The following is a 13,718-nucleotide window of genomic DNA, read 5'->3' on the forward strand; positions in this document are numbered from 1 at the left end:
AGGACGCAGCCAGGGATACAATTCAGCCAACAAGCCAGGCTTGTCACAAGATAACGACCTCATAGAAGCATTTAAGCGACTGACAATACAACAACAGAAGGAGTTACTTGGGATAGCAAAAAACGATTAGAGCCCACCCTGGCCCCCCTCCTCGCACTAATACAACAAAGGGGAAATAGGCTATGTGAGGGTGGGCGATAAGGATGTGGACTGTCTTTTAGACACAGGGGCGGAATTAACATGCTTGCCCCTACAATATGGAGACTTTTTGCCGTTGGATGGTTTGGGCACGTACAGCCTATGGAGTTGGGGGCCATAAAATGGAAATTAAAAGGACAACACCGGTACTTATAGGGCAGGGTCCACATGAACTAACCACGCCGGTCTGGATAGGCCCAGTAGATCAACCCCTTTTGGGAATATACGTTCTAATCCAAGTAGATTCATCGTTGCATTTCGAGGATGGTCGGGTGACATGGTCAATTAGAACTTTGAAGAAAGAAGAATTGAAGGAACACCCGATACGGGCTAAAGATAAGAATGATTGTGGCCTACTCCAGATGGACCCTGCGTCGTTTACAGGGACCAAGCCTCCATGCACTAAACAGTATCCCATCACTCCAACTGCCATCGCAGGAATCTTACCGGTTATTCAGCAATTGGAGAAACAAGGGGTGCTTATTAAAACGCATAGCTCCTCCAATAGCCCCGTGGCCGGTACAGAAATCTAATGAGACTTGGCGTTTGACTGTCGATTATAGGAAAGCTAACCAGTGTATTGATCAAAAAGCTCCTTTAGTCGCAGATCCCGCCACCATTTTTAATGCCCTCAAACCGGAACATAAATATTTCTCGGTTATAGATATAGCCAACAGATTTTGGTCGGTGCCTCTGGCACCGGAGGTTCAACAGTGGTTTGCTTTCACTGTCCAAGGACAACAGTATACTTGGACCCGGTTACTGTAGGGTTTCCACAATAGCCCTACGGTATTCCACATAGCTTTACAAAGCCATTTGCGAGAATGACCTCCCCTGTCATCCACAGTCATCCAATATGTAGACGATATCCTGCAAGCTTCAAACACGGAAGAACAGCATGAACATGATTTACGAGCTTTGCTGGATCACCTTCGGCTGAAAGGACATAAAGCCAGCATCGACAAAGCACAAATATCCCAAGAAGAGGTTGTATACCTGGGACAAAAGATTTCACAAGGAAAGAGAGAACTTACCCAGGATAGAACTGCAGCCATTCGGGCTGCTAAAAAAACCACCACTATTCAGGAACTAAGGTCTTTTTTGGGATTGTGTAACTTTAACAGAAATTGGATTGACTCCTTCACACAGCTTGCTCAGCCACTGAATGATATTTTAAAGGGGAAACGTGCCTCTAAAGAAGCCATCACCCTCACTAAAGAATAGCAAGAGGCCTTCCTGAGTTTGAAAAAGGTTTTGTATTCGGCACCGGCTCTGGGAATCCCCGACAGTGGTAAGCCATTTACCCTGTTTGTTCATGAGAAAGAAGGATATATGACAGTTATACTGACACAAGAACATGGGGATCGGCAAAGACCTATTGGCTATTATTCGGCAAAACTGGATGCGGTAGCCCTCGGATGGGGAAGTTGCCTAAGGGCCATGGAAGCTACATGTCGAGCGGTAATGATCACTGTGGGTCTAGTCCTCGACCAAAAGCTGATTGTCAAGTGTCCCCACACCGTATACGCTTTGCTGTCTATGAATAGAATGTCTCAGGTGACAGCAGCAAGATGGACCCACTGGACAGCAGTTTTGGAAGCTCCTAATCTCCATATCGTCCGGGCCAGCCCGGTAAATCCCGCAACTATGCTCCCGATGTCAGAATCGAGGGAGCAAGAGGGGGTAGAATGTGAAGAGCATGACTGCGTGGAGATTTTAAAAGAAACAGAAGAAGCAGCCTTAGCAGCAGAGGAGCCTCTGCACAACCCAGACCTCATCCTGTTTACAGATGGTTCCTCCTTTGTTGACAATGGTACCAGAAAAGCAGGATGGGCAGTTACAACCTTATATGAGGTAGTGGCAAAAGGATGTTTACCCTCAGGAACGTCAGTACAACAGGCCGAGTTACAGGCCCTGTCAGAAGCATGTCGAATAGCAGAAGGACAGACAGCTAATGTCTACACAGATTCGCGTTATGCTTTTGGAGTCGCTCACGACTTTGGTATGTTATGGCGGAAAAGAGGATTCCTCACTGCTGCTGGTACACCTATCCGAAATGGAAAAGAAGTCCGAGACTTACTGGAGGCCATACAATTACCTCAGGAAGTGTCCATCCTGAAGTGTAAGGCCCATACCAAGGAAAATACCACAGAAGCACAAGGAAATGCCCTAGCCGACCAGGCAGCTAAAGATGCCGCCTCACAGGGCGTTCCTCCAGAAGAACCAACACAGATGTGCAGATTGAAAGCACTCAGGACTGTGACACGTGACCTTCAAACAATGCAAGGCGAGTGCTCCCGAGAGGAAAAATGGACATGGATTGAGGCAGGAATTAAGCTATGCGAAGATGGTGTCTGGAGACAAAGAGTTACCGACAAGCCAGTCGCGCCACAAGCGCTTATGCCTTTTTTAGCCCAACAGATCCACTCGTGGGGACACTTGGCCTCACAACAGATGACGGCACGGTTCCAGAAAAGCTGGTGGGGTCGAGGATTTAAAAAACATGCCCAGCTGGTAACAGACCGCTGTGTGGTCTGCCAGAAAAATAATTCTGGACCCATCACGGTAATGCCCCAACTGAGGCCCCCTGCCCCTGTTGGACCATTCCAGCATCTGCAGGTTGATTATATATCTCTTCCTTCATGCCAAGGATACACTAACATTCTTGTCATGGTTGACAGATTCTCTAGATGGGTAGAAGCTGTCCCAACTAAAAGAGCCACAGCCAATCACACTGCAAAGGTCTTGTGTAAGGATTACATTCCCCGATGGGGAGTCCCGAGTAGCATTGACTCAGATCAGGGAACATACTTCACAGGTGCTGTCTGCCAAGAAGTCTGTAGGTTACTGAACATTACGTGGGATTTACACTGTTTTTATCATCCACAATCATCAGGACAAGTCGAGCGAATGAATCGAACTCTGAAACAACGGCTTGCCAAATATCACCAAGCAGGAACACCATGGCCCCAGGCACTACCAATAGTGCTATGTAGCATTAGAGCAACCCCGAACAGAACTACAGGTCTAAGCCCATTTGAAATTATAACAGGAAGACCCATGTCACTGCCAGGAACTATCGATTTACGGAAAGCTGATGTTCACTTAATGAGTGACACTTTGTTATCATACTGTCCGAACTTAACCAATGCTATTAGTTCTGTTTCCCGACGGGTATCGGCAGCTTGGGGTAATCCACCCGAAGGAGGACACGACATCATCCCGGGAGTCTGGATGTATGTGAAAAAGTTGCATAAAGAACCTTTGGGTGCCAAGTGGGAGGGACCTTATCAAGTGTTATTGACCACCCAGGCAGCTGTTAAAGTCCAAGGAAAGAAAGCTTGGATCCACGCTTCACACGTTAAACGAGCACCCGTAACTGAAGCTGAAATCTAATAAGGACAATTACTTTTCGCGAAAATGTATAAATTTACTGTATTATTGATTAAGATATTGATTTGGATTAAATTGGAATAAGGTTAATTAACCTACTAAAACCAGACTTCCATTGTGGCCACGATGGAACTCGGGTTGGTGTAAATTTGTGTGGAAGCTACTAGTCCGGACATGTGGCGAAACACATCAACAAATTTTAGAAGGAAACTCTATTAACATGTATGAAATTATTTTGTAGAATGTTTAACCAGTGATACCTGAAGTTTTATGATTCAGTTTGTGAAAGAATCAAAGGGGGAATTGATAGAGTATTCAAACAGGCTCATTTAGACAGACTGTGAAAATTCACAGACCCCCAAGTCAAGGCTGCTACATGCAGTTCGGCATGTTGCATTAACTCATCAATCAACTTGACATTTTCGGACCTTGGGTAGCGAGCCAATAAAACGTTAAAAGACTTTCAATTGAGCCAATAAGGTCAAAGAAGGCGAGTTCTTTTCTGTAAATTGATCCAGGTATAAAGTACAGCCATTTTGACCATGTGTCTCAGTAAGACAAAGAAACTGGCAATCAGCCAACAGTTTGTTGCTCTCTGCCAAGAATTAAAAAGTTAAAACTACCATCGGAGTTCGTATTTCATTGGAAATTAAGAGATCTAACAGGTAGTATCTGTGTTATATAATCATAGAAATGATAGCACAGCAGGAGGCCTCTCCACCCATTGTGCTGAGCTGTTCAACTGGAGCTGTCCAATCAAATCCCATTCCTACACCCTTTTCCATATCCCTTCCCCCATAATATTTGGGATACAGAATGTGAGTGATTTGAGAGATGACAGGTGGTGAGTGTAGCGTGCGTGGGAGAAAGAGGGGACTTTGGAGCTCTGGGTCCCAAAGTTCTCCACCCCTGGGGTTTCCTCACCTCATGTCTGGGTCTGTTGGAGACTCATTGGTGGAGATCGATTGCTGTGATTGGTCAATACCTCCGTTATTATCGTATCATGTGACTACCAGCATGGTAGAGGGTGAGCTAGATGGACTGTGGTAATTTCCTGTCTAGCAATTCCTATGTTCCCATATCCTTTTATATTCTTCCTTTTCACATCTTCATCTAATTCCCTTTTAAATAATGTTTTAGTCTCTCCCTCAATAGCCCCTTTTGGTAAATCATTCCGTGCTCTATGAAAACATCTCTTCCAACTTCCCTATATGTTCTTGTAGTGACACTCCTCAGTCTGCACCTCCTCATTATCAATTCACCATCCTGTGGAAACAATCCATCACTGTTCACCCTCTCGAAATCTTCCACTGTAACCCCCTCATTCCTGCTGTCAGTCTCATGGCCGTACCTTTTCACCCACAGGAATTGGTATATTCAAATTGGGGCTGAACCAATGTCTGTAAAAATACATCACGCCCTTGCATTTATATTCAATATATAAAACCTAGAATATAACTTGCTTTTTTAGTGGCCTTTTTCTACCTGCATTCCCACCTTTAAAGTTCAATCTCCATCCCAGATCTCTCTGTGTGATCAGTATTCACTCTCAGAGTGAATGTGATCGATCTGTCCCGTTAGGGTATATACTCTTTCACTGTTCTTTTTCCCAGAATGTACTGCTTCACATGTCTCTGCCTTGAACTGCATCTGCCACCTATCTGCCCACTCTGCTAACCTGCCTCATTCCTCCTACAGTTTCCTGCATTCTTCAGTTTCCCACCGGCCCTTCTGCCTTTGTTCAAACCATTTATATAAATGGAAAACAGGAGAAATCCCGTACAGATCCCTGGGCACACCTACACCCACATCCTGCCAATCTGAAAACATTCATTTACTCCTACTCTTTGTTCTCTGCCCCATAGCCATCTCTCAGTCCATGCAGCTATATTCCCTGTAATATCAAGTGCCTTAATTCGTGCAAGAAGTATCTTCTATGGACTCTCATCAAATGTCCATGTTCAGAGCTGATTCATTCAGAGCAGTATTTATTGCTGTGCAGAACACTTATTTACTCACATGGGTGACTAAGGAGAAAAGGAAGCGTCTCAACTGATAAAAGCCGAAAAAAGAAATGAATTATTGGCCTGGAATTTCCTCTGAACTGCTCCCGAACCATTGTCGTAACTTCAATGGACGCATGCCAAAAATGGAAGGTCAGACCTGTGGTGAAGTTACGGTAGAGTTACAGTGAAGTTACAGCGATGTTACGGTGGGGTTACGATGAAGTTGCAGCGAAGTTACGGTGGAGTTACGATGAAGTTACAGCGATGTTACGGTGGAGTTACGGTGAAGTTACAGCGATGTTACGGTGGAGTTACGATGAAGTTACAGTGAAGTTACAGCGATGTTACGGTGGAGTTACGATGAAGTTACGGTGAAGTTACAGCGATGTTATGGTGGAGTTACGATGAAGTTACAGTGAAGTTACAGCGATGTTACGGTGGAGTTACGGTGAAGTTACAGCGATGTTACGGTGGAGTTATGGTAGAGTTACAGTGAAGTTACAGCGATGTTACGGTGGAGTTACGATGAAGTTACGGTGAAGTTACAGCGATGTTACGGTGGAGTTACGATGAAGTTACAGTGAAGTTGCAGTGATGTTACGGTGGAGTTACGGTGAAGTTACAGTGATGTTACGGTAGAGTTGCGGTGAAGTTATGGTGGAGTTACAGCAGCGAAGCGGGAGCAGCTCCAAGAAAATCCAAGGCCATGAACCCAAGATGGATTTATCAGAAGATGTGCGTTCTCCATCGATGTGGTGTCTGCCAGCGCTCAGTGGGTAGCACACTCGCCTCTGAGCCAGACGGTTGTGGGTTCAAATCACACCCCAGAGCCCTGAGCACAAAATCTAGGCTGACACTCCCAGTGCAGTGCTGAGGGAGCGCTGCACTGTCAGAGGTGCCGTCTTTCGGAGAAGACGTTAAACCAAGTCCCAGTCAGCTTTCTCAGATGGATGTTAAAGATCCGATGGCACTATTTGACGAAGAGCAGGGGAGTTATCCCCGGTGTCTGGCCAATATTTACCCCTCAACCAATATCACTAAAACAGATTATCTGGTCATTATCACATTGCTGTTTGTGGGAGCTTGCTGTGTGCAAATTGGCTGCTACGTTTCCTTCATTACACCAGTGACTACACTCCAAAATTACTTAATTGGCTGAAATGCTCTTTGGGACGTCCTTATGTTGTAAGAGGTGCTCTATAAATGCAAGTCTTTCTTTCTTACTGACTGTTGTTTAGAGCTCCTCCTGCGAGCAGCTATATGCTCAGATGTTATCTCCTGTCTTCTCCGGGTTCCTCTGCACCATCATGCAGCAGAGATAGCAGGCCTGACTGTGAGTGTGTGCCCCCAGCCGGGACCTTACGATGGGATCGCAGATGCGCTTCCCACGATTTCTTGTCCGTGCACTGGCATTCATAAAGGAGTGGCCCTCACTGCCCGGGCAAGAGGTCGCTCCCTGAGGGCACGGACTACACCCAAAGTTTATTGTTTGGTGTGGGGGGGAGGGTGCATGTGACATGTGCCCTCTGTACCATCACACTTTGATGTACACATGCACTGCCGCACTCCACCGTCTCGCTTGCTGCATGTGGGTTGGAGGGGAGGAGAGGGGAAGGGAGGGGAGTGGAGGAGATGGGAGGGGGGAGGGGAGGAGAGGGGAGGGTAGAGAGGATTGGACAGGGGAGAGAGGGAGGGGAGGATAGGGTTGGGGATGGGATGGAGGATGGAGAGGGGAGGAGGGGAGGGGGGAAGAAGGGAAGGAAGGGGAGAGGAGGGGAGGAGAGGATTGGGGAGGAGAGGGGAGGGAGGAGAGGGGAGGGGGAGAGGGGAGGGGAGAACAGGGTTGGGGAGGAGAGGGAGGAGAGGGGAGGGGAGGACAGGGTTGGGGAGGGGAGGGAGGAGAGGGGAGGGGAGGGGAGAGGGGAGGGGAGGACAGGGTTGGGGAGGGGAGGGAGGAGAGGGGAGGGGGAGAGGAGAGGGGAGGGGAAGGGAGGACAGGGTTGGGGAGGGGAGGGAGGAGAGGGGAGGCTGGCATCAGATGCAAGTTGATTATTTTCAAACCTGATTGTGTCTCCTGTGAGCAACGACACATGAGATGACCACTGTAGCCCCAAACTGCAAAAAGGTCCTCTTCAACCTCTTGTAGCGAGTCCTGTAGTGGAGAAGTTGGTGCATGATGTTAAAGACCGTACAGTGGACACACTCGCCCAAAAACCCACTGCTGGTAAAAGCTAATAACTGGTGTAGACGGAATCTCTGACCCGCGCTCCCCCTGAGAGGCTCACATCTTCTTCAAGGAAGCACTTTGGCAAACACATCACTTCAGGCCTGAACTCCCTACATGAGGGGCTTGCAATGGAGGCAAACTGTGTCATTCACCTTGGTTTCCATCATAAGTCTCTTAGGAACGAGCCGCACCATTTATCAATGTAATAAGGAGAACTGGATCACTCATGCCTATGTAGCCCAGTTGGCTAAGTTGGCGATTTGCTTCGCACAGTCTAATGTGGTTAAGCACATTATGCAGCAATGTGGGGTGTGCTGCGGTGGTGTTTGGGGCTGCACCATCAGGCAACAATCTAAGGTGAAGATTATTGGATCTGAGACCAACAGAAAGCTGGAGTTCAACCAACTCCAAGATGCTCTCACCTGTTAAGTAAGGACGACTGCCAGAGCTGTCTGGAGCCAGGAACCTATTGGTTTGCCTGGTAAAAGCCATTTTATATAAGTTGGTAGCAGTGCCTGATGACAGCGAGCCTCTCATTCGCGTCGGCGTGTGTCACTGCCTAGAAGGCAATGGTATATCTTGCACATGTCGGGCTGTCTGATGCAGAGGAGTCTGACCTGGCCTGGTGTCCCCTGATGTGAGACTGGATGACGACTATCTTCTGTTTGAAGAGCTGGAAGTTCTTCCTGTTGATGAAGCGACGGATGTTCCTCTGAATGGTGAGAGCCGCCCGGTTCTGGGTCTTCAACCAATAATTCTCCAACTGATTGAAAAGCTGCTTCTTCAGAAACACCTGAGAAAGCAATGGGCAGAGTGCCATTAAACTCCAGATCTGCCTCAACAGACCGATATCACTCCCTTTGTGCCACACGACAGCTATCAATCTCTTGTAAACGTTTCTATTGTCCGTTTTACCACTCTTCATCCTATGTGTACAGTCTATATATCCTCGTTCCCCAGTCTGTACCCTGTATATATCCCTGTTCCCCAGTGTGTACCCTCTATATATAACCGTTCACCAGTGTGTACCCTGTATATATTCCTGTTCCCCAGTGTGTACCCTCTATATATCCTCATTCTCCAGTATGTACCCTGTATATATCCCCGTTCCCCAGTGTGTACCCTGTATATATACCCATTTCCCAGTGTGTACCCTGTATATATCCCTGTTTCCCAGTGTGTACCCTGTATATATCTCTGTTCCCCAGTGTGTACCCTGTATATATCCCCATTCCCCAGTGTGTACCCTGTATATATACCCATTTCCCAGTGTGTACCCTGTATATATCCCTGTTTCCCAGTGTGTACCCTGTATATATCTCCGTTCCCCAGTGTGTACCCTGTATAAATCCCCATTCCCCAGTGTGTACCCTCTATATATCCCCGTTCCCCCATGTGTACCCTGTATATATCCCACTGTTCCATATACAGTAGACACCTCAAAGCGCTGGAGAAGTACCATCAGAGCTGCCTCCGCAAGATCCTACAACTCCCCTTGGAGGACAGACGCACCAACGTCAGTGTTCTCACTTGCGCCAACATCCCTAGCATCGAAGTACTGATCATGCTCGACCAGCTCTGTTGGGTGGGCCACATTGTCCGCATGTCCGACACGAGACTCCCAAGCAAGCGCTCTACTCGGAACTCCTATATGGCAAGTGTGCCCAAGGTAGGCAGAGGAAACGTTTCAAGGACACCCTCAAAGCCTCCTTGATAAAATGCAACATCCCCACCAGCACCTGGGAATCCCTGGCCCAAGAACGCCCTAAATGGAGGAAGAGCATCCGGGAGGGCTTTGAGCACCTCGAGTCTCGTGGCCGAGAAGATGCAGAAATCAAGCGTAGGCAGCGGAAAGAGCATGCGTCAACCCAGACTCCCCACTCACCCTTTCCTCCAACCACTGTCTGTCCCACCTGTGACAGAGACTAATTCCTGTATTGGACTGTACAGTCACCTGAGAACTCACTTTTAGAGTGGAAGCAAATCTTCCTCGATTCCGAGGGACTGCTTTTGATGATGATGATGTTCCCCAGTGTGTACCCTGTATATACCCCCATTCCCCAGTTTGTATTGTGTATATATCCCACTGTTCCCCAGTGTGTCCCCTCTATGTATCCCACTGTTCCCAGTTTGTATCGTGTACATATATCCCACTGTTCCCTAGTGTGCAACTTCCGTATACCCACTGTTGTCCAGTCTGTTCCATCTGAATATCGCTCAGTTCCCGGTTATCCTATATTTACCAGGATGCACTCTCTGAAATATGTAACTCCACTGCAAGTGTCAATGATTGAATTACCTTGGTGACTCCTAGCTGATAGAACCCCAGAGTCCGGTCTGTGACCTTCTCTAGAATAGAAGAGCAGAGCTCAGTGTCTGAGGAATGCTCCTTGTTCCAGCCCAGTAAAATGCTGTACCTGCAATGGGGCACAGAAGCACAGCGAGGGCTGGGGGTGAACGGGCAGCCCAATTTCTCTTAGCAACAGATAAAGTTTATTTTTTTTCTCCCCGAAATGCTGCTGAGCAAATTTCGCATTACTTGGTGACTGAGAATTGTATTTGATGCGAGAAGCAGACTTTCCTTTCATTTTTCAGTGCTCCTGGTTTGCAATCCTATTTTAGTTGGAGGGAAAATACTTTCCCCAATGGGTCTGCGGCAGAAGCAAAATATTTGTGTCTGTTTAGCAATGTGCTGGCGTGGATCACGCACTCGTTGGAGAACCTACTCAATATTCATCCCTTTCCTGCCAATGGAATGAGAATCAGATGGGTTCAACAATGCTCCATCACATTATTAAATCCCTTCCCAGTGAAAATGACCCCCCTCAGTTTCTTCAATTCTGCTGCTCATCTTCCAGCTTAACTCGGCACAATATTGAAGGAAGGAAGAACTTGCTTTTATGCAGCATTTTTCATAACACATATCCAATGATGTGCAATCATTATTGTTTTGTAGGTAACGTGACAGATAACTGGCACAAGGCTAAATCTCACACAGTGCAAAAAAGATGAACGTCAAGTTAGCCAGTTTTCGTGGAGTGAACGTTGGCCAGGACACCGAGAGAATTCCCTGCTTCTCTTCAACAAGTGACGTGGGATCTTTAACATCTACCTCAACAGGAGGAACAAGGCCTTATTTCAACGTCTCATCCAAACCTCTCCTCGGTACGACACTTAATTCAGAACCACCCCCCTCCCTCCGTACCACACCACCCCCCCTCCCCTCCCATACTACACCCCCCCTCCCCGTACTACACACCCCTTCCCCCCCTCCGTACTACACACCCACTCCCCCCCCCGTTCTACACCCTCCCTCCCCATACGACACCCTCCCTCCCCATACTACACCCCCCACCCCATACTACACACCCCTTCCCCCCCTCCATACTACACACCCACTCCCCCCCCGTACTACACCCCCCTCCCCATACTACACACCCACTCCCCCCCCCCGTACTACACCCCCCTTCCCTCCCCATGCTACACCCCCCCTCCCCATACTACACCCCCCTCCCCTCCCCATACTACACCCCCCTCCCCTCCCCATACTACACCCCCCCTCCCCATACTACACCCCCCCTCCCCTCCCCATACTACACCCCCCCTCCCCATACTACACCCCCTCCCCTCCCCATACTACACCCCCCCTCCCCATACTACACCCCCCACCCCATACTACACACCCCTTCCCCTCTCCATACTACACACCCACTCCCCCCCCCGTACTACACCCCCCTCCCCTCCCCATGCTACACTGCCCCTCCCCATACTACACCCCCCTCCCCTCCCCATACTACACCCCCCCTCCCCATACTACACCCCCCCTCTCCCCCTCCCTGTACTACACACCCCTTCCCCCCCCTCCATACTACACACCCACTCCCCCCCCTGTACTACACCCCCCTCCCCTCCCCATACTACACCCCTCCTCTCCCCCTCCCCGTACTACACAACCCTCCCCCCCCCCCGTACTACACACCCACTCCCCCCACCCCCGTACTACAACTCCCCCCTCCGTACTACAACCCCCCCTCCTTACCAACCCCTGCTCCACACCACACACCTCCTCCGTACCCCCCCTCCACCCCCCTCCATACCTCTGTTGGTTTAATAAAAGGAAGTCCATGTCTAACTCACCTAATAGAGTTCCTCAGCAGAGTCACTGAGACGGTGGATAGAGGCTGTCACAGACATGGACTCTCAGAAAGCACTTGATAAAGTTGTGCACAAGAATTACTACTGAAAAGATATGTAGAATTGGAGGCAACTTGCAGCATGGATAGGACATTGTTTGGGAGATAGGAGTAAGAGAGTTGGGACAAAATGAACTTTCTTGGTAGTGATAGGTGGTGTCTCTCAGGGATTGGTGCTGGACCCCTAGTTTATCACTCTACAGGGTCCATTCCAAGGTCCGGTGATCTAACTACAAGGACACCACAGACTTACAGGGAGCACAAGTTCATGACAAGGCATGATAGCTCCAATTCTACCAAGGGAAATTGTGTTTTACAAATTTGTTTGAGGTTTTTGAGGTTGTATCTAGAGGGTAGATGAGGGGAGACCAGTAGATGTGATGTATTTGGATTTTCAAAAGGCATTCGATAAAGTGCCTCACAAGATGTTATTACACAAGTTTAGGGCTCATGGGATTGAGGTATATACCAGCATGAGTTGAGGATTGGTTTACAGACAGAAAACAGAGAGTAGGAATAAACGGGTAATTTTCAGGTTGGCAGACTGTAACTAGTGGGGTACCGCAAACATCAGTGCTTAGGTCTCAGCTATTCACAATCTATATCAATGACGTCGATGAAGGGACTGAATGTAATGTATCAAAGTTTTCTGACTATACAAATTTGGTGGGAAAGTAAGCGGTGAGGAGGATATAGATAGGTTAAGTGAGTGGGTAAGAACATGGCAAATGGAATACAATGTGGAGAACTGTGAAGTTATCCACTTTGGTAGGAAAAATAGAAAAGCAGAATATTTTTATTAACGGTGAGAGACTTGGAAATGTTGGTATTAAGAGGGACTTGGGTGTCCTTGTACACGAATCTCAGCAAATTAACATACAGGTACAGCAAGCAATTAGGAAATATAGAAAATAGGAGCAGTAGTAGGCCATTCGGCCCTTCGAGCCTGCACTGCCATTCAATATGATCATGGCTGATCCTCTACCTCAACATCATATTCCCACTTTTTCCCCTTATCCCTTGATGCCTTTTGTTTCTAGAAATTAATCTATCTCCCTCTTAAATATATTCAGTGACTTGGCCTCCACACTCTTCTGGGGTAGAGAATTCCACAGGTTCACCATCCTCTGAGTGAAAACATTTCTCATCTCGGTCCTAAATTTCCTACCCCGTATCCTGAGACTCTGACCCCTTGTTCTAGACTTCCCAGCCAGTGGAAGCATCCTCCCCGCATCCAGTCTATCCAACCCAGTCAGATTTTTATACGTTTCAATGAGATCCCCTCTCATTCTTCTAAACTCTAGTGAATACAGGCCTAGTCGACCCAATCTCGCCTTATATGACAGTTCTGCCATCCCAGGAATCAGTCTGGTGAACCTTCGCTGCAGTCCCTCTATGGCAAGTATATCCTTTCTTAGGTAAGGAGACCAAAACTGCACACAATACTCCAGGTGCGGTCTCACCAAGGCCCTGTATAACTGAAGTGAAACATCCTTGCTCCTGTACTCAAATCCTCTTGCAATGAAGGCCAACATACTATTTGCCTTCCTAACTGCTTGCTGCACCTGCATGTTTGCTTTCAATGACTGGTGTACAAGGACACCCAGGTCCCTCTGTACATCGACACTTCCCAAGTAATACAATTTAAATAATACTTTGTCCTTATGTTTTTCCTACCAAAGTGGATAACTTCACATTTAT

The 13,718-nt window shown here is 47.8% G+C and overlaps 1 protein-coding gene across 1 annotated transcript in view; it reads right to left on the reverse strand.

Annotated features, from left to right (window-relative positions):
• myo15b (myosin XVB) overlaps window positions 1-13,718 on the reverse strand; it is a 480,192-nt gene that overhangs the window by 308,329 nt on the left and 158,145 nt on the right. Inside the window, exons 22-25 of the mRNA XM_070856827.1 lie at window positions 10,124-10,241; window positions 8,442-8,617; window positions 7,659-7,749; window positions 5,611-5,618 (exon numbers count right to left, since the gene is read on the reverse strand). Coding sequence (XP_070712928.1) covers window positions 5,611-5,618; window positions 7,659-7,749; window positions 8,442-8,617; window positions 10,124-10,241 — 393 coding nt within the window. The remainder of the gene's footprint in view (window positions 1-5,610; window positions 5,619-7,658; window positions 7,750-8,441; window positions 8,618-10,123; window positions 10,242-13,718) is intronic.

Source organism: Pristiophorus japonicus, chromosome 16, assembly GCF_044704955.1.
Source record: "Pristiophorus japonicus isolate sPriJap1 chromosome 16, sPriJap1.hap1, whole genome shotgun sequence".
NCBI classification, from domain to species: Eukaryota; Metazoa; Chordata; class Chondrichthyes; family Pristiophoridae; genus Pristiophorus; species Pristiophorus japonicus.